The following is a 22,282-nucleotide window of genomic DNA, read 5'->3' as shown; positions in this document are numbered from 1 at the left end:
ATCTAGTATGTACGGAAGCAGGAAATATGCATATGAAGTATAATTGTTATAGGAGAGAAAAATCAGTTCCCAAGATGGTGGGATTGGTGTCCAGTGAAATTTAACAAACTGCACAGTAAAACAAAGAAAAAGTATCCTAAAGCTAAGGTACACTAAATGCCCTGGTTTGGGCTACGGTGATAATTCAGTGGCCCCGTAACACAAAAACTGGAAGTGTATTTGTATATAAATGATAGCTAGCAGGTAAGTAATATGAGGAAGGCATTAATTCTCTGCTCTAGCTGAGCACCTGCAGACAAATTCTGATTCATAACCAAAGAAGAAATGCTACTCCATTGCAAACTTGTAGCAATGTACAATTTAAAAACATTTTGTATAAATACAAGTGCAACGGTGCATAAGCAAGGAAATGGCCCATTCACTTCTGCAGCCAGGAATATTCATTTCTGAATATTTCTGAATGTCACAGTTTGTGACATGGATTGCAACTCCCCTTTGCAAAACATTGTGTAATAACTTTGGTTTTGGACCATCGGCTTCTGAGATATAGATCTCTGAATGCACTGATTTTGTTAGATTAAAATAATCTCAATAACTTCAACACCTCTCTAGACTCTTAGAAACAGATATGTAGCTGAGGCCAGATGATAAAACACAGGAAACACAAAGGCATCTTCGGGGAACCATTTCCCCTTTCATTTGTCTGCTGAGGAACCCCTGGAGATTGCAGAGAATTCTGTAGCTGGTTTGTGAGTTTGCAAAATTCACCTAGATGTTAATCAAGCCCTTTTTTCTTTCTTTTACTGCAGTGTAGTCCTGGTTGAACAGAGGACTGAATCACACATGATATAGATGGTCTCCTGATGGAATTTTTAAAATGCTTTAAAAAGCGCTCACAGAGAATTTTGATTGGAGCAGGGGTGCCTTCACAACAGGGATAATACTGATCCAATCCAATTCAGATCACGTGTAGCTTGGCCCTGATAGCATACGCTAGGACAGTGTGGGTCCTGAAGTCTGTGCAAGTGGGTCTGGGTTTATACATAAAGCCCAAATAATCATTGCTTTGAATGCCTCTTACAACTTTTTGTTTCCTTGGCATATTATACTGCTGTGTTGGCCCATGAAAGTGAACTTCAGAAAGGCTCAAGCCTTATACTTTTAATGCTTGGGAACTGCTTTCTGATAGCAGATCTGGAAACGGTTTGCCACAAGGTGCTCAAACAGGGAGTTATTCTGAGTGACTATTACAGCTCTTTTCCCGGTGCCTGTGCACAGAGTTTTAGAACCAATGGTCTAGGCTACACCCATCAATATTACTCTGACTTTTACAACAGAAAACCCAGATGGAGGAAAGAGGGCTGCCGAATTAATCATCTGCAGGAAATTGGCCATGTCATCTATATAAACACCTACCTATCCATATCAACATTTTGACAGAAACATACATTATGGCAGGAGGGGGGAAAAGGTTCTAAAAATAAAATTGAAAACACTCTTGATCTCCAAGGGAAGAATATGTTTGGAGGCTGTCAGAACTCATCACCAGCATAATGAATCTTGAGAAGGTTATGACTTTACACCACAGATGAAGAATTTCATTTTCAATCAAGCTTTGCAGATATAACTTCCTGTCCGAAACAGTTCCATTTTCCAGCGACTGCTTGCTATTGAGACAGAGGGTTGTTTCCAGGGCAGTACCAGTGGTGTTACGCTGGTGCAATGGGACTTCTACTTCCACCCCCTGCCCTCCACACACTCCTGACTAGAGGTCTTTCGCTCACTGAGATCCCCTGTGATGGCTGAGCTGCAGGGCTGGATATGGCTACAGGAAACTCCAAAACTATTTTTTAAAAAATATACAGTGTTTCTCATATGGACATCCTGCATAGTTAGGTGTCCCTCATTACTTACCAATAAGCTCCTTGTTGCGGACATCTAATGCCATATTTCTCAAAGCTGTTGCCACAGAAGAAACAACTCTGTCATTGTCCATTCTCAGCAGTTCCACGAGAATCGGAAGCCCTTTCTCTTTTCTGACAGCAGCTCGAATATAGGCCGCAAACTACCGACAGAAATGCAAAATTGCTTTAAAACATGTACATTTTTTTTATTTTAAAAAACCAATATAGCCAACCTTTTCTTTCACCATGTACGAATTTTAATACAAATTAGAGGGTGCTGTCCAAACCACAAAATGGAGCTATGTACCCTACTTGCATTAACTTAAGTGTGGGTTTGGCATCAACCTCACATTTGAAGAGTTTTCATTATGGGCCACAGAAAGAGATGAATTCGACTAAATATGTTAAATGGTATTATAACTGCTTTAATAGCTATTAAATACGCAGTAACATTTTATGGTGGGGAACGACAAAATGTTTGGTTCCTTTAAAAGGAAATCACCTGCTGGAACTTCTAAGGCAGTATGTCACTTTAAGAAATTTGAGGGGTTTTTTTTTATTATTATCCCTTTGGTGAATAAAGAAAAGCGATTTAAGGTATGCAGGGTGGTGCTTTTACAGTATACCAGCTGTGCATATAGTAAGCAGGAGTGTATAGCGATAAAACCTATTTGTGAACAGCAATTAATCTCCTATTTGCTGATAAACCTATCTGTGCTTCAGCTAATTTAATTAAGCTGTGACCTTTCTTTGCACAGCTAAATCCAGCAGAAAATGCTGGATTTAGAATATTTGGAGATTTTGTACTGAACAATATCTTTTTTAAAAAAGTGAGGCTAAGAATTTTGCTCCTTACCCCACCCCAGTTATGCACTGGTAAGAAACCCTCAGTGCTTTTAACAGTAGCATGTTGGTAATGTTCTTCCCCAAAAGCATTCCACTTTGTGCTACTGTGGCTGTAAGGTGAATAGATGTACGAACTGGGGGAGCAGAGCTCAAGTTAAATATTAAAAATGCCATTACTTCATACAATAGCAAGGGAGGAATTCAATGTAGGGCTATGACAATCATTCTGTTAGTGCAAGCTTTTCTGTTTGCCAGATGGAAAAACCCTCCATCTCCTCTTCCCACATGCTGTTATGAGGGTTTTCATGACGCCCTGCCAACTGGGGAGATGGGGGGGGGGGGGGAGAGCCCCACTGCACTAGCAGAAGTCCCTCAGTTAGCAAGACTATTTAATTGATTCCCACCCTTAACATTCTTAACTTTCCCCTACATTTTCCCTGGAAATTTTTATTCCACATTCAAGGTAGAAAAAAAATATTCTTCTTCAATAAAAAAATACAGTGTGATTGTCTGCCCTCTCACGCTTGTGCAGTATGGAAGCTTTTCCTTTCATTTTATTTCTTATTTTACTCTTCTTTATGTCTTGCTCTGTTAGCACAGAGAGGCTAACATTACAGCAAACAACACAAAGTAATGTCAGCATCATCCTAACATTTCAGATTAGCTTGTCATGATAGCTAATCCTGGACAAATGAGTAGCTTTAAGTGTAGTTTGTTGTAGCAGACCAGTTTCAAACCTTATAGTCTGTGAAACTGGCTTCTGTGCCATAGGTGGACAAAGAACAATGGAGCTCGCTGGCTTGAGACGGCTCATTCTTGTATAACACTGAAACATGACTTAACATTGTGTCCGAATGCAGTCATTGTCTTCAAATAGAATGGGAAAATATATTTGTACAGCTGCATCAGGTAGAATACTATGAAGAGTTATGTTCCACCTCCCTTGCACACGCCACTATCAGCAAGGATGGCCTGGGCACACTGTTCCTAGACTCCATACATAAAAGAATTATTGTGCCACATAATTCTAAGGTATTGTTGAGATGTCTGCGCATGTAATGAGTCAGGACCAAATGCACTTTATCTTCTGTTTGATGGGCAGAGTAATATTCACTTGTCCATATGCATGAATTATGGGCAGCATTCCACTAAGTTTGACTCAAAGTAACACTGCTGAAGGGACTCCGGTGGCGCTGTGGGTTAAACCACAGAGCCTAGGACTTGCCGATCAGAAGGTTGGCGGTTTGAATCCCTGCGACGGGGTGAGCTCCCGTTGCTCGGTCCCTGCTCCTGCCAACCTAGCAGTTCGAAAGCACGTCAAAGTGCAAGTAGATAAATAGGTATCGCTCCAGCGGGAAGGTAAACGGTGTTTACGTGCGCTGCTCTGGTTCGCCAGAAGCGGTTTAGTCATGCTGGCCACATGACCCAGAAGCTGTACGCTGTCTCCCTCGGCCAGTAAAGCGAGATGAGCACCGCAACCCCAGAGTCAGTCATGACTGGACCTAATGGTCAGGGGTCCCTTTACCTTTACCACTGCTGAAATGAATGAACATAGCCAACCTTTGTCCATTAATTTCAATGGGTCTAAACTATGGTTGAATACCATCTTACTTTTTTTTTTTTTTTAAATTGGTCAACTTTACATATAGTTCATATGAGATCCTGTGACCTGAAGTAAATTTCCTGGATAAAACAGCCTGCAAAATGTTGGATACGGGATGTTGCCACTGGCTCTCCGCTAGAGCATCAGTGTTTTTGCAAAAAAACCCTGCAAGGGTGAAGGAGCAACAGCTTCAAGTTTCATACAATACCTTCCAGTTGCCCGCAGAAAGATTCTGGAGAGATCCTGCAGAACCTTCCAAAGTAGCCGGGTTGGAGCTTTCAGCTAGAAGAGTTAGATACGGTTTCACTACAGAAGGATGCCACAGCATTTCCACACCTTTAGGAGACTTTGACAATCCTGGTATTGGGCCAACTCCATCCCACTGTGAAAGATAACGCACTTATTATATGTGAGCTCAGTCTTTTAGTCCAAATCCAAACAGGATTGTTTAAAACATCCTGCTAATTGGTTCCCATAAGAGATAAGCCATGGGGAATGAGGAGGAACCAACCTGGTCCTCCTGTGAAGTTTTCTTCTTCTTCTTCTTCTTTTTCCCCCAGCAGCTTGGCTCTGAATCTTTGCTAGGCGATTCCTTCCCCAAAAAGTCATCCAACTCATTTATACCCAGAAGGCGGGCCTGAGGCACTTCAAGCTCGAGACGGTAGGAAAGGTTTCTTAGTGTGCACACACAGTTTTCCACTGTCTGTAAGCCAAACACAGGAGAGATTGTGTAGTGAAATACATAGCGCAGAAGTGATTTGGGAATATACATTTAAAGGATGAATTAAACTTTTGAAGGGATATTGGGGGAAATAGGAATCAGCTAAATTTTAACCATGATGAGTCCTTTTAGTAATCCCGCTATATGTTGGTCCAGTGTAAAGGTTATCAAACTTTGTCACAGTGAACCTCTCCAAGTCAACGAGAATTGTGCCCACCCAAGATTGAGTAAGAGAGCAACAACTTAAACACTGAACCTTCAGAAATACTACAAGGGAGGGGGAAGAAACTAGAAAGATCTGGAAGATAAAACCCATCCTTGTTTTCATCATTTCACAGTTCCAGGTTCTGTTTAGAAAGGCAGCTTTAATTTGCATGCTTCAACATTCAGTGGCACAAAAGCGTAACAACTCTGTGACTGCAATGGTATAAACAAATTACAGCCCAAACCAGACAACTCTCCTGATAACAAAGAGAAAATGTTGTTAAAAGATCTACACACCTTGCTGTCATAATCTGAAGTATTCACACATGTATGGATCACATATAACAATGAATCAACCAGCCCTTCACAAGATCTCATTTGTTTCCGTGCCTCTTCTCCTGCAGAGCTTAGATTCCTAAGGCATAAAAACCAGAATCAGAATGGTGATGCATATTAATAAACACTATGTGTTTTAGTATTCTTATTATCAGAGACATGCAGCCGATTGTCTGCATACGGAAAGCTGCTTAGATATGACGATGGTATCATTTGCTGATGAAGTGCAAACACATGTCAGAGTTCAACTCAGTGTATTCCAGATAATACTGTGCGTGTGTGTTTTATAATGACATTTTCAGTTAACAGGGCAGCTATGAAAACAGTGTTGGAGCAGAATGCCCCTCATTACTGTATATTCGTTGCTATAAAGAATAGATTGTTGAGAGAGAGGATCCAAAAGATATCAGGATTATGATAGAGAAATCTATTTTCCCCACTCTATAACCTACTGCTTGCTTTAAAAAATGTGGCCAGTTTTCTCTGCAGATTAAATATATACCTCTATCTGTACTTGTTAGGGCTAAAGACAGAAATCTGAGTGGGGCCCTCAATGATTCATTTCCCCAGACCACTCAGTGACTAAAAAATAACCCTGGGTTAAAGAAAAAAAGGGGGGGGGGGAAGCACTGCCTATAGCAGTTCTCAGTCAATCCTTATTGCTCAGCAAAATTTCTTACCCAGATATGTGGTTGACAATAAATGATCCACATGCTGCACTAAAGCCTGCAAAAAAACCCTACTTGTTGCTGCTTAACGCCAATCCATTTGGCAATGTCTGCATAGTGTGGTCTAATCTGGGATGGGTCCAGGCCACACTGAACGGCTGCTGCCAAAAAGATTCTTGCATCTTTACAACCCTCCCAAGGCCAAGGAAGCTAAAACACTAACATTGAGCAAGTTCTCCCCGATTCTACCTCCTGAAAATAAATAAATCAAAAGACACTCCTTTTGTTGTCTATGTTTTTAAAATGTATGCAAAACTAGACTATTCTTTGGGTGATGTTTATTTTTATTTTTTTTATTTTTTTGCTGTTATTGGCTCACAGACTGTGTGAACATCTTAAACAAGGAAATGGGGTTTGTGAAGAAATACAGCGGGAAGCATGGTGAAGCAGCACAGACTAGGATGCAAGTTAAAGTTGTTGGAGTAGCAGCAAGTAGTTGTTGAAGGAGGAACATCTGGAAAGGCATTGGATTATATGGTCCTGTTATGCAGTGGTCCTGTTAGTTATGCAGATGTCTTTGCACGAAAGAGACATCATTGTATGAAACAACCCAATGTATACACAAGAGAATGTATATTTTGTATTTCTAAAACCATGGGCTATTTTTTTAATTAAACGGTGCTTTTATGAGCTCTTGGCTGCTCTTCAATTTATCTTGCTTTCTGGTGAAGTGATTTAATCTAGGTTTGCCTCCCCAATTTGGTGACCACCAGATGATTTGGAATACAACTCCCACAGACTTGCTGCGACTGATGATAAGACTGCCGTCCGAATGTTGTGGAGGGCACCAGGCTTGGGAAGGCTGTTCTGGATCTACCTCCACATCTTTATGAATCTATTTTGTTTTCAGACCTAATCTAACATGGCCATTTTGAATTCAAATCCTGCCTTCTGTCCTTGCAATCCCTGACTAGTCTGCTTATTCTTCACACTTGCCAACCAACATATTCCTGGTTGCATATTGTGGTTTAAAAGGTCACTACATTTTTAGCCGACATGTTATAAATGGACACTTAAATAAGATGTGAATGTGAGAAATGCACGTTTGCCAGTATGTACATTATACAGTTGCATTTCTCACAGAGCCATGATGGGCTCCTGAGTAAACTTGGTGACAAATCCAGGTTTGCCTCTGCATAAAAAGTGAAAAAGATCTAAATGTATCCATTAAAAGGTGCAATCCATCAAACCCTGTTCCAGGTCGTCCCCATTTTCAACAATTGTCCTATTACATAACTTAATATATGCACCCTGCAGCTCCAGATGTTGTCAGAAATGCGACATGACCTGGTGATGCTCTCCGTTCCTTTCTAGCCACTGATTCTACTACGACTTGATAAACAAGGCTTCATGGTTTATCCTGGCTTGCATCCTGGCCACAATATCCTTTTTGACATTTCCCTTACTGAGCCGATGACTTCATCAGCTGGCTATATTGGTCATTCATGGATCATACTGCTTTGCTGAGTTCCTTACTGCTGACCCTAACCTTGAATGCCTGCAATCCAAGTCTGACCAAAAGCAGAACTCAACCCTTTCAGAACAGAACAGAGCCCTTTTGAAATCATGAGCTACTTTAAAAACTAATTTCCAGGATCATTTCAATAAATCTATGATTCAATTTGGACACCACACCAAATCAAAGTTTGTGCTAATCATTGTTTAGAACCAAACCATGGTATTACCTTCCAAAATTAGAGGCAAACCCTGGTTTAAAGCTGCTTCGCTGCTTTCATTTTTATGTCTGCTCAGCACTCTAATCTCTTGAAACAGTGGCTTCTGGGGACAGAGCAATAACCATGGTTTTGTGATCACACCAATTATGGTTGCTCCAAATCATGATTTCTGATACTGGTTTGTTGGCAAATTGTCAATTACAACATCACTGTTAAGCTTCCTTAGTTTAATGGAAAAAGGCACAAATATTTGGAGGGGATTAGATGGAAGGTTGTAGTGGAACTCTTAATTGTGTATCCACAATTGGTTTTTTTAAAGCAGTGGAGCTCCTCTTACCTGGCAGCCACAAATTTCTCCTCCAGAATGCCCCAATGTTACATTACTGTAAGGCACTCTTGGTGGAAAGAATGGAGGCCAGCACTCACTGGAACAATGCCCTCTCTAGGACATCTCATGAGGGGAAATGACCACTGAAAAGAGCTCTCCCAATAGGGCAGATGTGTGTCACAACCCTTGAACGCTCCCACTTCCTCAACAAACTTACGAGAAATCTCCCAAAGATTGAGCAGTGAAATGGAATGGGCTGTTTCAGCTTGGTCTTTTGTTTTTAAGTGAGTTGCTCTGGTCATTTGTTGAACTTCATTTGGACTTCAATCAGAGTGGCCAAAATCAAAGAACCAATCAACTAGTTCTGGGGCCTAAGAGGGCTTTAGAATTGTGCTTCTTGAACAGCAGCCCTTAACACCATGTGACAAATTGCACCTGAAACTGATGGGACTTATAAAAAGCATCTCAGGATAGGGCACAGGAGGAAGATTCTGCTGATTAAAGAAAAAGGGAAGCAACCCAATTGGGCCTTTGGTAACTCCTTCAATACCAGCAATTATCATTAGATGATTTTGATGTGTGTAGTCTGCAATAATTCTTCCAAGCTTACACTAATAGAATGGCCTGAACCACAGTAGTGACCAGTTAATAACTTAAAGATTAAATTGCTAGAAATGACTTGGCATCAAAGCAACTCGCAACTTAACCCTATAATTAGCATTTAATACAAACACAGAGAGCACACAATCATAAAACAACATGCCCTTGGATATAAATCTGCATGTCTGCTTCTTTTCATTATGCAAAAGCAAAGCATATTAGCTTGGATGGAAGAAATGATTAGTTTACAAAGGCCGCATAAGAAATTGCTGTTTTAAGATTACTACTACAAACACAGCAATTTACCTCAGGCATCCTGTTGTATTGCGTAGAACTAGAGAAGTCTGGAATTTAATTTTATGATCATCATCAAAGGAAGAATTATTCCAACCAGAATGAGGAACTATCACAGTGTTTGTTAGCGTTGAAAGCGCATCTCGAATGATTGTCATCTTTACTGCATCGCATGAAGACAAGTTCCAGAGAACGCCTGTGGAGCGGGAAAAGATCCATCAAGTATTATTTTATGGCTAGAACCATTAGGTTCAACTTGCAAACTTTACCATATAGTTGTGGTAACAGCAAGTTAAAACACAGCACATTTAAAAGAAATAAAAACCAAATACTCCATAGCATAAAAGACAACAGTATGAGAAGCAACATCTCTCTCTCTCTCTCTCTCTCTCTCTCTCTCTCTCTCTCTCTCTCTCTCATTTTTTAGCTTAGCACATAGACCTTAAGTTATCATGACAGAACATAAGGGAGGAATAAGTATCCCTAGTAGGAAGGGGCAAGGTCACTGACACGTTTATAAAACAAAAGCAGTACTTTGAAAGGTAGCAGACAGACAGCAGACCAGACCATTTGTGTGATGAAACTTCAGCTGCAATCTTATTCCCACTGACCTGAGAGAAAGCTCCATTTAACCTAGTCATGTGGCCAGCATGACTAAACCGCTTCTGGCAAACCAGAGAGGCGCACGGAAACGCCGTTTACCTTCCCGCTGGAGTGGTACCTATTTATCTACTTGCACTTTGACGTGCTTTCAAACTACTAGGTTGGCAGGAGCAGGGACCAAGCAACGGGAGCTCACCCCGTCACGGGGATTCGAACCGCTGACCTTCTGATCAGCAAATCCTGGGCTCTGTTGTTTGACCCACAGCGCCACCCGCGTCCCTTCCATTTAACCTACTTTACTCTATTTTACTTCTGAGTGGGCAGCTGTAGGATTGCACTGTTACAGTTAACAAGTAAAATCCAACCAGATCCCAATGTACTGCGCACCTTAAACTTCAAGCAAAATGAAGTCTACATTATACATATCGAGACAAGCTAGGATGGTTTATTCTACAATCTTGTATTTACATTCTAAAGTGTGTGAGATCAGCAGTAACTTGCCACCATAACTGAAATACACAATACATATAGAGAGGCTCACAAACTATGAGGCATTTCTGATTCCGAATATTTTATTAGCAAGAGACTCTGAGTTGTGTTGAACTTGCTACCTTCCAAATAATTGGGCATATAATAATCATAACGGATTCATCTTGCATGAGGTTACAGAAATACTGTTGCAAAAAAACGAGTACACTGAAATTATGTCCCTCAACTCATCAAGAAGAGAAAGAATGAACAATTCTTCCCTGGTAAGGAAAAGGAGCAGCTAGTTAGGTGAACACTGCCTGTAGTTCCTATCTAATGCATTTAAAGCTTATGCAAGAGATGTTTCTCCCCTGAAGCGGCACACTGTATCATCAGATGTCTGGATGATTCCAATTCTCAGGAGCATGTTTTAGTGAAAACAGAGTGAAGGAGGAACTGGAAAAGCCCAGTTCTGAAAGTGGAACTCGGCTTGTGGTTTATTAAGACTTTTCATAATAATAATAATAATAATAATAATAATAATAATAATAATAATAAACAACTAAGCTAAACAAATACAAAGAGAAGAAGGAGAGAGAGAGAGAGAAGAGAAAGCATATGAAGTCCTCTTTCACAGGTAAATCTTAACTTGTCCCACACAGAGGAAGGTGATGCCTTCCAGCTCTCACCTGGGAGCTTCTCTTTCTTCTCCCACCCTCCCACCCTAGAAGATCTTCCCTTCCCTGCCTCTCACACAGGGTCCTTCATCAACTAACCATCACTTTCACCTGCATGTTAACCCCTCCTTAGACCTGAGTAGGGGACCACACAAAATACAAATGAACAGAACAGAAACAAAAACCGAGCAAAAACAAGACCTTCATTTATGGCTGAACACGGCTTGACTATTTAGATGTCATGGCAACCTATGTTTAACGCTAAAAAGGCAATAGAGAGGTGAGCTGTATTTTAGAGGAATGAAGGCCCTTGGAAGCACATGGGTTGCTTCTGATCCTCCAAGCCAGGCATAGGTAAACTCGACCCTCCAGATGTTTTAGGATTACAATTCCCATCATCCCTGACCACTGGTCCTATTAGCTAGGGATCATGGGAGTTGTAGTCCCAAAACATCTGGAGGGCCAAGTTTGCCTATGCCTGCTCGAAACCTCTGCGTGGCAAATTCAGTATGTACAAATTCATTCCAGTCCAGTCTCTCCCAATTTGCTTATTTGCCTACTAAAATACTGGCATATTTTTGTTACTATTTTGAGGGAACAGACTTTTTGTTTGTTAGGGAAAGAAAAGCCCTTTCATCACCTAGAAGTTAAGAAAATGTGTCCCAATTTGCTAATGACAAGCATACACAGTCTACTCAATCAACTCCTGCACATTCAAAACACAGGAATCTGGAGGCTTCTTTTCAATTAGTACTACTAGGTAAAGGGTAAAGGGACCCCTGACCATTAGGTCCAGTCGTGACCGACTCTGGGGTTGCGCGCTCATCTCGCTCTATAGGCCGAGGGAGCCGGCGTTTGTCCACAGACAACTTCCGGGTCATGTGGCCAGCATGACTAAGCTGCTTCTGGCAAACCAAAGCAGCACACGGGAACGCCGTTTACCTTCCCGCCGGAGCGGTACCAATTTATCTACTTGCACTTTGACGTGCTTCCGAACTGCTTTCGAAACAAGAAATACAACTGCCAGGTTTCCACACCACAATACAAGGTGTGCCACATGCAATTCTTGTGCGCATAGAAAATGCTATTTGGGATTTCAACAATGGATGTATTAGTGTAGAAAAAATCAATAATGCGAACATATTTCCCCCCCCCCTTTAAAATGCAAACAGTGAAGACTTGCTGGGTACATCTAGTCCAGCTTTAAATGACAGATTACACACCAGATACAGATCTTGCATTCAGCAACCAAGCATCTATCATCTGGAGTTGTGAAAAAACACATCCAAAGTGAGTACACATGGCTTGAGATGAGAACTGCACCCAATTTCATCAGTAAGATGTTATATTAAGTGCTCCAAAACTGTAACTTTTCGTGTACTGACAGTTTAATTTCTTATCAGTAGAACAGGGATGGGGAACCTTTGACCGTTGGCCACATTGGCTGGGGCTGATGGAGGGACATAGATTTACCATCTTTGCATTAGAAAGTTTAGAAGCATTTCACGACATTACAATTCAGCCAATAGCTGCCAGGGAGAAGAATGGGGTTCATTTCAATGAAGAAACAAGAGCGCTTACAACCGACAGCAAGAGCAGTTTAAAAGATGGACACTTATAGACATACCTTATTTCTTTTTAACTGTTTCAGTTTCTATAAATATTTTATTTTTGGTGAACTAGTAAAGCCGCTATTCTGGTTTCTAATTTGACACCTCATTCATCTCTTTATGTTATGGTAAATGCTCTATAGCATCTCTTCCAAGATTTGGCATTCTGCTGTTTAACATATAGCATTCTAGTCCATCTCTAGGACTCAGCTTAGGTAACAAAGTAATAGCAGCACATAAATCAGATAAAATAAAAGCATGTAGGATATAACCTCCCCCCCCCCCACAAAAAACCCCGTCAGTAATATTGTGTGATTGCAACTCCAGAAGATGAAAAATTAATTTCCAAGATTTGAAGATAATGCTTGAGAACATCATATATCTTTTCTCCACAATTAAGTGCAGGCATTTATTGGCCACTAGGCATTTTGAATACAGATTTTTGGTGGGGGGGAATCCACAAAGAATGCACTTCAGTTCTGAACATAGTAATGAAATGTTCGCTTTTATGTTAAGTTGTTCTTCCCTCAAAGCAATGCTGTATTTAAACAATGCTAGGCGTGGCAACAAATCTACTTCACAGTGTTACTCAGAAGTTGTTTGCGAGTCCCTCTACACCCCTCCTGGTAGCCAAATAAACATTAGTTTTAGACTGTTTATTATTTAAAAGGTGTTTTTGTCAACTGATCAGCAGCTGAGCTGACTTACGGACAGGAAAAGTTGCCTTATCAGATTTGAGAAGGCATAGTTACAACTACTTATTGACCTCTGACAGTAGTAACTAGGGTGTCACCTACTGTACTCACAACTGACCGTGGATGATGAATAATTACACAAAGGTGAATATTTGACCCATTTACTTTTGTGTAATCTCTCTACTGGGGCAATTTATTACTGTGCATTTAACACAAACCAGTAATGTGGCTAGAATGGATTGACCAGCATACCTGCACTTTGAGCATTTTATTAGATGAGGAAGATCTTCTTATACCATTCACAACAGGCTCAGAACTATCAACACGAACCAAAACATCAGTGACAGAATTTGCAATTATGTCATTTATCAACTAATACTGTGGGACCAGACAGTTGTGCTAGATCTCCTTCTCTGGATAAGGTATGTGTCTTAGGTGCTATTACGAAGTTGAGAATCAAGACAGTAATTATATACAAAAATTATTTAGAACGCTCTCTGGGCTCTCTTTTCATTGATATATATATAAATTTGTTTACCGTATTTTTCACCCTATAGGACGCACTTTTTCCCCTCCAAAAATGAAGGGGAAATGTGTGTGCGTCCTATGGGGCGAATGCCGGCTTTCACTAAAGCCTGGAGAGTGAGAGGGGTTGGTGCGCACCGACCCCTCTCGCTCTCCAGGCTTCAGGAGAGCCCCAGCGCCAGCCCCACAAGGTCGGGGGACAGAGGGAGGCGGAATGCCGCCATCCCGCTGTCCCCCGAAGTGGTTTGGAGAATGACGGCGGGGAGACCCCGCCGCCAGCCCTGCAAGCTCCGGGGACAGCTGGGAGGCGCAGCGCGTCTTCCTGCTGTCCCCGGACCTGATCTGAAGGCGGGCGGCGGGGAGAAGAGCGCTTCTCCCCGCTGCCTGCCCCGCAAGCTCTGGGGACAGCGGGGAGGCGCAGCGCGTCTCCCCGCTGTCCCCGGACCTGATCTCAAGGCGGGCGGCGGGGAGAAGAGCGCTTCTCCCCGCTGCCTGCCCCACAAGCTCCGGGGACAGCTGGGAGGCGCAGTGCGTCTTCCCGCTGTCCCCGGACCTGGTCTGAAGGCGGGCTGCGGGGAGAAGAGCGCTTCTCCCCACTGCCGGCCCCACAAGCGCCTGGGGGGAAAATATTTTTTTCCCCTTTATTTACCCCCCCCCCAAAAAAAATTGATGCGTCCTATGGGCCTGTGCGTCCTATGGGGCGAAAAATACGGTATATCCTGGTTCTTTCCCCCTGAAGTAAGGATGGCAAACTGATGCTTAGCTGTAACTGTGGGCCAAATTCAGCAAATCCAGTGTGCTAGTGAAAGCCTGTGTACAGGCTCCTACTAGCACAATGGGGCTTTCTCCCTTCCCACAAGCATTCCCCGATTCCACTTGGGATGTGGGGTCAGGAGGAAAGTGGGGAATCATTCCATCTTTCAAGCAGAAATGCTTGCAATGGCGGAATACTCATAATACTCCTCCCTCTATGTTCAGTTAAACACAATGATATCGATACAAAATTAGATGCTTTCTTTTCTTTTTTCTTTTTCTTGCTACTTCAAAAACGCCCTGGTGAAACAAATGGCACAATACAAAAAGATTCCTGGCAGCAATTTTAACCTGTTTTTCAGAGACTGTTTTACCAAGCTACCAAAGGCCCAAAGCATCCTGGAGCCATTTTAACAAGCCATTTAGCGGTGGCATCAGAATTTGAATCAGCGGTTCCTCCTCTGCCTACTCTCCCTATGCATAATTGTTGCATGCATGCTGTGTGCTTTCTTGATATTCTCTAGCAACGGTGCTTGGTTTATATTACATGAAGGTGGGGGGGAACGGGCCATAGGTGCAATCCAGAGAAAAGTGAAGCATACCTAATTCTCTGTGAAATCAGTGTTACCCAAGCACAGCTAAGAACTGATTCCATGCCTTGGGCATGCATAACTTGCTTTAGATTGCACCACCCCAAATGTAACGTATGGGGAATTAAGAATTTAAATGTATGTAGAAGTACTAAGAATGAATATAAAGTGTTTGTGTCCAACATACTCTAAGATAAGGTCCGTTAACTGCCTCTGTAATTTCAAAAGTAATAAATCACACCAGGTTTTAGTGATGGAGAGTATAACTCATGAAAAATGAGATTCCAAAGAAATAAACACAAAACACCCTTAGGCAGAATAAAGCTGTTTGAGGAAGTGGAGAAATGTACGGGTTATTCTTCCATGTCAGCAACGCAGAAACCAAGACTATGCACTAACTTTGTGATTCTGCAGCAGAGATTATAGGCAAGACCTAAAATATTAAAACGTTTAGTCAAATAACATCTTTCTGCAGTATGGATTTCTGACACAAAGAGCACTTACAGCTAAAAGTAATGTGAAAGTGACAATTACAGATAAGCAGCTTTGAGAAACACCTGAGTATTGCAAGACTCTTAGTAGCAAGGCAATGGCCATCTCTTCCTCGGAACTAGTATTGTGTATCTATTTCCCCCTCATGATTGTTTCAGATACCAAAGCAAGTTGAGTGAGAACTTCCCTAACAGGAAATGACATGGGCAAAAAAACTATAGGCTGCACAATGGTGCAGTTGTTTTTATTTTATGTGCATAGTGAGAGAAACACCTTTAAAAGGTGGTAGTGTCTAGAACCACCCCCCCATGTGATTTGGGCTCTTGGAGTTAGCAGCTGTAACCTTTCGTTTGGTGGTACACAAGTGCAGAAGCTCTGGCGATCCCAGGATACGGTCTGTAGGCACATGAAGCTGAAGCTACAGAGGCCTCGGTTTGGTCATTGTGTGGCTGGGCCATCAGCTGGGAACTACATGTATACCATCTGGGGTTGCATAACAATAGAAAGGTGGGATATAAATGAAAGGGGGAAATGGTAATAAAACAGCACACACCCCATGAGGTGACAAGATACAGCTTTTTTCTCCTGTGAAGTTTGCACGCCATACATAATAAACTGCCAGCCACACTGGTCCAACAGCCCTATGCTATGCCTGAAATATCTGAACTGGGTTTAAATCACAGCATTTTAAGCAAATAACCAACATGGCACTTATTTATCAGTATAGGCTGTGATTTGATTATCTTGCTGGGCTAACTGAAAAGAATGTTTGCGTACTTTCACAAAAAAGGAAAAAGGCCTGGGAAGAAATAAGCAGCACTGTGCCCTAAGGCACGGTTTTCCAAACTTGGGTCTTCAACTGTTTTTGGACTACAACTCCCATCACCCCTAGCTGGTAGGACCAGTGGTCAGGGATGATGGGAATTGTTTCCCAAACTTGGGTCTTCAACTGTTTTTGGACTACAACTCCCATCACCCCTAGCTGGTAGGACCAGTGGTCAGGGATAATGGGAATTGTAGTCCAAAAACAGCTGGAGACCCAAGTTTGGAAAACCTTGCTCTAAGGTAATGGGTTGCCCAGGAAGAAACCTCTAGAGTGCTTGAGCCTTGCAAGAAATATGGAGGGGTGGTGGGCACATTGGCAAACTTTAGAGGCTAAGCATGAATGAGCAACCTCTGAGATGACTGCAGCTGACAGGTCAGATACGTTAGGCTGGGATGAAAGATGCAAACAGCATCTGCTTGGCTTTCATCACAGCCCTAAAAAAATATATTCAGGACTACCTGCCAGGCACAGATGACTTTTAGCGTGCTTCCTACCCTAAGCAAAGCTCTCTTGATCTTGGTCTCTGCCTTCTGTTCAGAGAAGGAAGCTGCTAGTCTGCTGAGCCACAGCAGCTGCCAGCCCACCAAGCCTGTAAACTGTGGAAGAACTTGCTGGATCCCTTCACAAGCTTGTCTCCATGTTGATGAGACTAGAAGTACCAGTACCCACTGAACTAGGAGCTGTCTCTGCAGAGGCAGCAGGCAGAGGTATTTCGCAGTGATGTGGGTGGAGGAGAGACAAAGGGAGGAAAGTCTGGTCTTATTTACTACTTGCGTTCACAGCCCCCGCGCCTTACAATTTAGTTACTGAAACATCCCAGCAGTTCATTTGGCTAAATGCCTAATGTGTGATTCACACTTTGTCGTATGTGCTGAACACTTTCTAACACTTGGAACAGTTGCAGTTTTCTGAAACTTGTTGATCACAACATTATCCAATGACATACGTGTGTGTGTGCATGAGAAGTCAACGAGATTTTTTTTCCAATTCAGAGGGGATCATATTTATATAAAGTCATAGTCAACATAGTCTTTGAGCAACAGCGGCATCTAAAGTGAGTCAAGAAAGATGTGCCTCTGGAATGTGGAATATCACTGGACTCAAAGCACACAGCAAAATTCAATTAGCAGAAATACTGTTGAATTCAGGGAGCTGGCCTTCCCCCTACGGTCATGTGCAACACTACGGAACTGTAGTTTTCTTTTTCTTTTTAGTCAAGGTGACTACATTCTTCAGGAAATCATTTGATGAAAATTTTTAAAAATCTAATTATGAAAACTGTTATATCACCATGAAATGACTTATAAAGTCATTCACAATAGAATCCTAATATTACACTGCTACTGTGAGACTCAATAATATAATGAATCCTTATGAATGAGAGTTCTAAATGTGAAAGTATTAACTGCCTGAGGGTCCAAAATAATCTTTAAAACAAACTATGGGAGCTAAGAGTACTACAGATTAATTTATCCACTCTTGCAGAAGACATTCAAATAAATTTCTCAGAACAACTGGATTGTCAGATGTACTGAACAACTTATATTGCCAATGTGGCAATATATGGTAATATAAGTTGTTCTCTCTCTCTCTCTCTCTCTCTCTCTCTCTCTCTCTCTCTCTCTGTGTGTGTGTGTGTGTGTGTGTGGAGGATGCACTTACCCAGACACATTTTTTAAAAGCCCTCACAAAAATGATTTTGGAGGACTACGTTTTTCCATCTCAAGCTGAATTTCAATGTACCTTGAAGTAGTAAAATGTCCCCAAACCAAACCAAATATTCTGCCCAGGACCAGTTGTTATTTGAAAAAAGCTATGAGACAGGACTACTCTGCAGGTGACAAAATAAATTCTGTAACAAAAAGTCTATTGGAGTGTGTGTGTGTGTGTGTGTGTGTAGCTGCAACCCCAAATGCCTGCATGAAGGTTCTAAGGCTCCTGTCCTAGACACACTGACCACAGTAGGTCTCACATAAATAAATGTGACATCCTTCTGAACAGACATGCAAAGGTTCATGCAACTAGATACCTTTTCAACTAAGTTATTTCAAAGTAAAACCTCTTCTGGCACACAGAAACATTTCACCTGACTAAATGCCATTTATTTCCTATCTATTGAAACTTTACCTGTGACAAGTTCTCTTACTTCTGCATCAATGGATTTTCTTAGCAATCGTAAAAGTGCAGGGATGCCTCCGACGTTTTTCATTGCTATTTTATTTTCATCTGTCGACTTTCCGTACACCAGATTCCGCAATGCACCGCAAGCGTTTTTTTGAACTTCAATGACTCTGTGGTCCAACAGGTCAACCAGATGTTTGATTCCTCCTAACCTACATACCTAGAAAATATGTGGACCGGATTCCATTAATACACAAAGAGAGCAGATTCTGAGGGTGTGCGGTGGGCTTCAGGGGAGAGGAAAGGATAACGTTCTGTTGTGCAGGAGAGAGTCTGATGGGCTAGCAGAATAGCAGTGTTGGATATGACCCTTAGGTTCTTAAAGTACAGAATATAACTGACTACAGGAGAAATGTAAACAAAGTGATAGATCTACTCAGTAACAATGGAAAACATAGCTACTCTTCACAGACAACAATAAGGTGACCAGTAATACAGGGAAGCAGACTCCCCAAAATTCAAGTCATTAAGCACTGTTCCCCTCCGTTTCACATATGCAAAGTTTATTGGAAAAGATAATAAATATTCAGGTAGTGTTTTTTCTACTAATTGCTTGTTAGACAGAAACATTGTTTTTTTAAATAGCTGCAGAATAAAATGATTTTTAAAAAGCCATTAGCTAGGCCTTAGGTTATAATTTCTCCTCCTTCTCCAAGATCCCAGGTTGGTTTACAATAATTGAAACATAACGTCTCTGTCAAAAAGGGGCCCCCACCTCCAAGACATGAGAACTTGGGTCACAATTACACCTTTGAATTTTCAGGATTCAGCTTCTGTTTATTGTCCCACATATCCAGATATTTACTCAGAATTAAGTCCCGCTGAGTTCAAAGGGCCTTGCTTCCAAGCAAGTGTGCACAGAAATCAAAATTTAAAGGAAGCAGTCAAAAAGATGACCCAGCATTTTCACTGTCAGTACAGTAAAACCCTAGAAGCATGAACCTGAGTTTGCAGTGTAAGTTTATCAATAGTTACCAATTTGACGGAAACTTCAACATTAAACATCGCTCTACAATGCTCTTCACTGGGGGTTTTTTCAATAAGGCATCTATAGCGTACCTCGGTTTTTATTTTGTTATCTCCAAAACACAGGTGCTGTAGGTAGGCCGCAGCGTTGGCTTGAACTGATGGGAACTGATGCTGAAGCATGTGGATGACCTCAGGTAATTCTGGATCCCGCCATGCAAATTCTCTTCATTGGATAAGCAGAGTTCAAAGGAAAGTGTGAATTCGTGTGTGTTATATATAACATTTGCAGCCTGCAATGAGTTAACCCAGTCCACCCACTGACAACATTTTACAAAGATTTGTGTATAACTAAATTTCCAATGGTGAACTAAACACAATCTCAAAGATTAGCTATGGAAAGTCTAAGTAACAAGGAATCGATTTAGAATTATTTCGCTATGGCAACTATGGGCGATTTGTTACAAGTATGAGGTATGCTTGCCTGGGATCTTTCTGGATGCTGTCTATGGATGGAGATCTTGTGGTGCCATCATCAGCAGGAGGCGCATGTTGCTGCATCCTGTTGTAGCTGGACTCAGAGAGCCGATAATGAAGCGACCTGTAGGGTTCTGCGTAGGTAGCTGTTGTGTTCAGAGCATAATTATTTCTTTGGTATGTAAGAGTGCTACGCTGACTGGATGACCTTTGTAGATTTCCAACACCTGGAACATAAAGCAAATATCAAGATTGTTGTTGTGTCTGTATGATGATCGCCTTCCAAAGGAACTACTCTATTCCGAACTTGAAAATGGAAAGCACAATGCTGGTGGTCAACAAAAGAGGTTTAAAGACTGTCTCAAGGCAAATCTTAAAAGATGTAGTATAAACACTGACAACTAGGAAACACTGGCCTGCGAGCGCTCCAGTTGGAGAACAGCCTTTACCAAAGGTGTCATGGGCTTTGAAGACACTCGAACTCAGGACGCAAAGGAGAAACGTGCTAAGAGGAAGGCACACTTGGCAAATCCACACCGTGATCAAGTCCTGCCCGGAAACCAATGTCCCCACTGTGGAAGGATGTGTGGATTGCCAAAGAAGAAGAAGAAATATGCAGACAGACACACAGACACAGAGATTTATTATCTGATCTTTCTTTTGAAACTCAACAAAACCTTTTGGAAGCAATGGAATAAGCTGGCATGGTGGGGGACAGACAGACTGGGGTTTAGATTGGCTTGGATCTAAGATACCATTATTTAAGGAAGTTCAAAGAAGTGAAGCTGCGCATTGCTTCTTCCATAATGGCAGCCACTTGTGCCCTTTAAGAGTCTATATCTTGGGGGTGGGATGCGGCACACAAGACTTTTAGGAGTCCCATTTTGGGCTTAAGTCCTTTGGGCTATTTCCCCTCCCTGCAGCAGCTAGCCATGTCCCATTGCATATTGTCCATTGGGGGGGGGGGCTACCCTCCAGAGAGGCCTTTCAAGCAGCACAAGTGGCCGCAGGGACAAAGAGGGACTGGGGAATTTTCCCCTCCTTGAATTAAGTTAGCTAGGATCCAAACCCTAGTGTTTTAATTTTAGCAGTTTCACTGTACGTAACTTTGATAGCTTAATTTGAATGCTGATGGAATTTGGCCATGATTTGAATGGTGATGGGATTTTCAATTTCTTATTTCAATGCGTTATTACTCAATTCTGAACTGATGGGGTCAGTTATAAAGGTGACAAATAATATAGAGCAGCTAAATGGATGGCACATTTAAAAGCATTTTTTAAAAATATTGTTTTTAATGCTTTTTTAATGCTGCCAAAACTAAGGATCTTGAAAATTAATAGTCCTGTAACCTCCTCTAAGGGAGGGTAGGCCGAATTGGATGGTATGTGATGTTCAAGGCTATTTTTAAAAGATTGCCTATAGCAGAGGTAAGTCTTATGGCCCCTTTACAGTGGCAGGCGGTGTGTGTGCTGATTGCTCCCTCTATGAGTGCAACATTCCCTTCTAGCCAGATGCTCCTTCAAGCATCTATGCACTTCTGGACCTACCCAACTTCCTTCCAGATAGAGAAGGCAGGAAGATATCTGTGTCCTTTAGCACACACACACCCACACCAAATCTGTGGGGGAAGGAAAGTTTATGAATTGGGGTTTCCTTTTTCTAAACTTTATGGTTTCAAGTACACGCTGTCATATTATTTCAGTATTATTCTCCAACGAACATGGGGTGATAAAATAGTTCCCCATACTCTTGTAGCCAATTTAGATTTGGGGACAACAGGGATTTCACACTTACCAGATCCAGTTCGATATAACGCTGTTTGGGATCCCTGGGGTAGATCAGCTGTTCCATGATTTGGACTGTGGTACACCGGACTGTAATAGGTTCTACCTTCATATATAGGGGTGATGTGCAGATCAGGAGACACCGTCGAACGCAGCTCTTGCCCAAGTTGGCTGTGCTGACTAGCATATGAACTCCTCAAGCCTAGGCGGAAAAGGGAAATGTGAGTGTGTGGCAATTGCAATCTTCACAAACAGATCCCCATTTTCATATTGCAATCTTTTAGGCTCCAACTACGCATGTGACTCTCCCACACATATGCATATCTCATCTTCTAATCGCAGCCTAAAATTCTATCAAGGAAGAAATTAATATATATGTTAATCTGTATTTC

General features: G+C 41.8%; 1 protein-coding gene across 8 annotated transcripts in view; it reads right to left on the bottom strand.

Moving 5' to 3' along the window:
* PKP4 (plakophilin 4) overlaps positions 1–22,282 on the bottom strand; it is a 100,380-nt gene that overhangs the window by 8,286 nt on the left and 69,812 nt on the right. For all 8 annotated transcript variants that reach the window (XM_028746396.2, XM_028746354.2, XM_028746365.2 and 5 more), the window contains exons 8-16: positions 21,901–22,092; positions 20,111–20,330; positions 19,720–19,852; positions 18,607–18,820; positions 9,253–9,436; positions 5,576–5,693; positions 4,865–5,056; positions 4,562–4,735; positions 1,915–2,065 (exon numbers count right to left, since the gene is read on the bottom strand). In XM_028746396.2, coding sequence (XP_028602229.2) covers positions 1,915–2,065; positions 4,562–4,735; positions 4,865–5,056; positions 5,576–5,693; positions 9,253–9,436; positions 18,607–18,820; positions 19,720–19,852; positions 20,111–20,330; positions 21,901–22,092 — 1,578 coding nt within the window. The remainder of the gene's footprint in view (positions 1–1,914; positions 2,066–4,561; positions 4,736–4,864; positions 5,057–5,575; positions 5,694–9,252; positions 9,437–18,606; positions 18,821–19,719; positions 19,853–20,110; positions 20,331–21,900; positions 22,093–22,282) is intronic.

Source organism: Podarcis muralis, chromosome 1, assembly GCF_964188315.1.
Source record: "Podarcis muralis chromosome 1, rPodMur119.hap1.1, whole genome shotgun sequence".
In the NCBI taxonomy this organism is placed as follows: domain Eukaryota; kingdom Metazoa; phylum Chordata; class Lepidosauria; order Squamata; family Lacertidae; genus Podarcis; species Podarcis muralis.
Note: the sequence above shows the minus strand (reverse complement) of the source record. Positions and strands in the feature narration are given on the sequence as shown.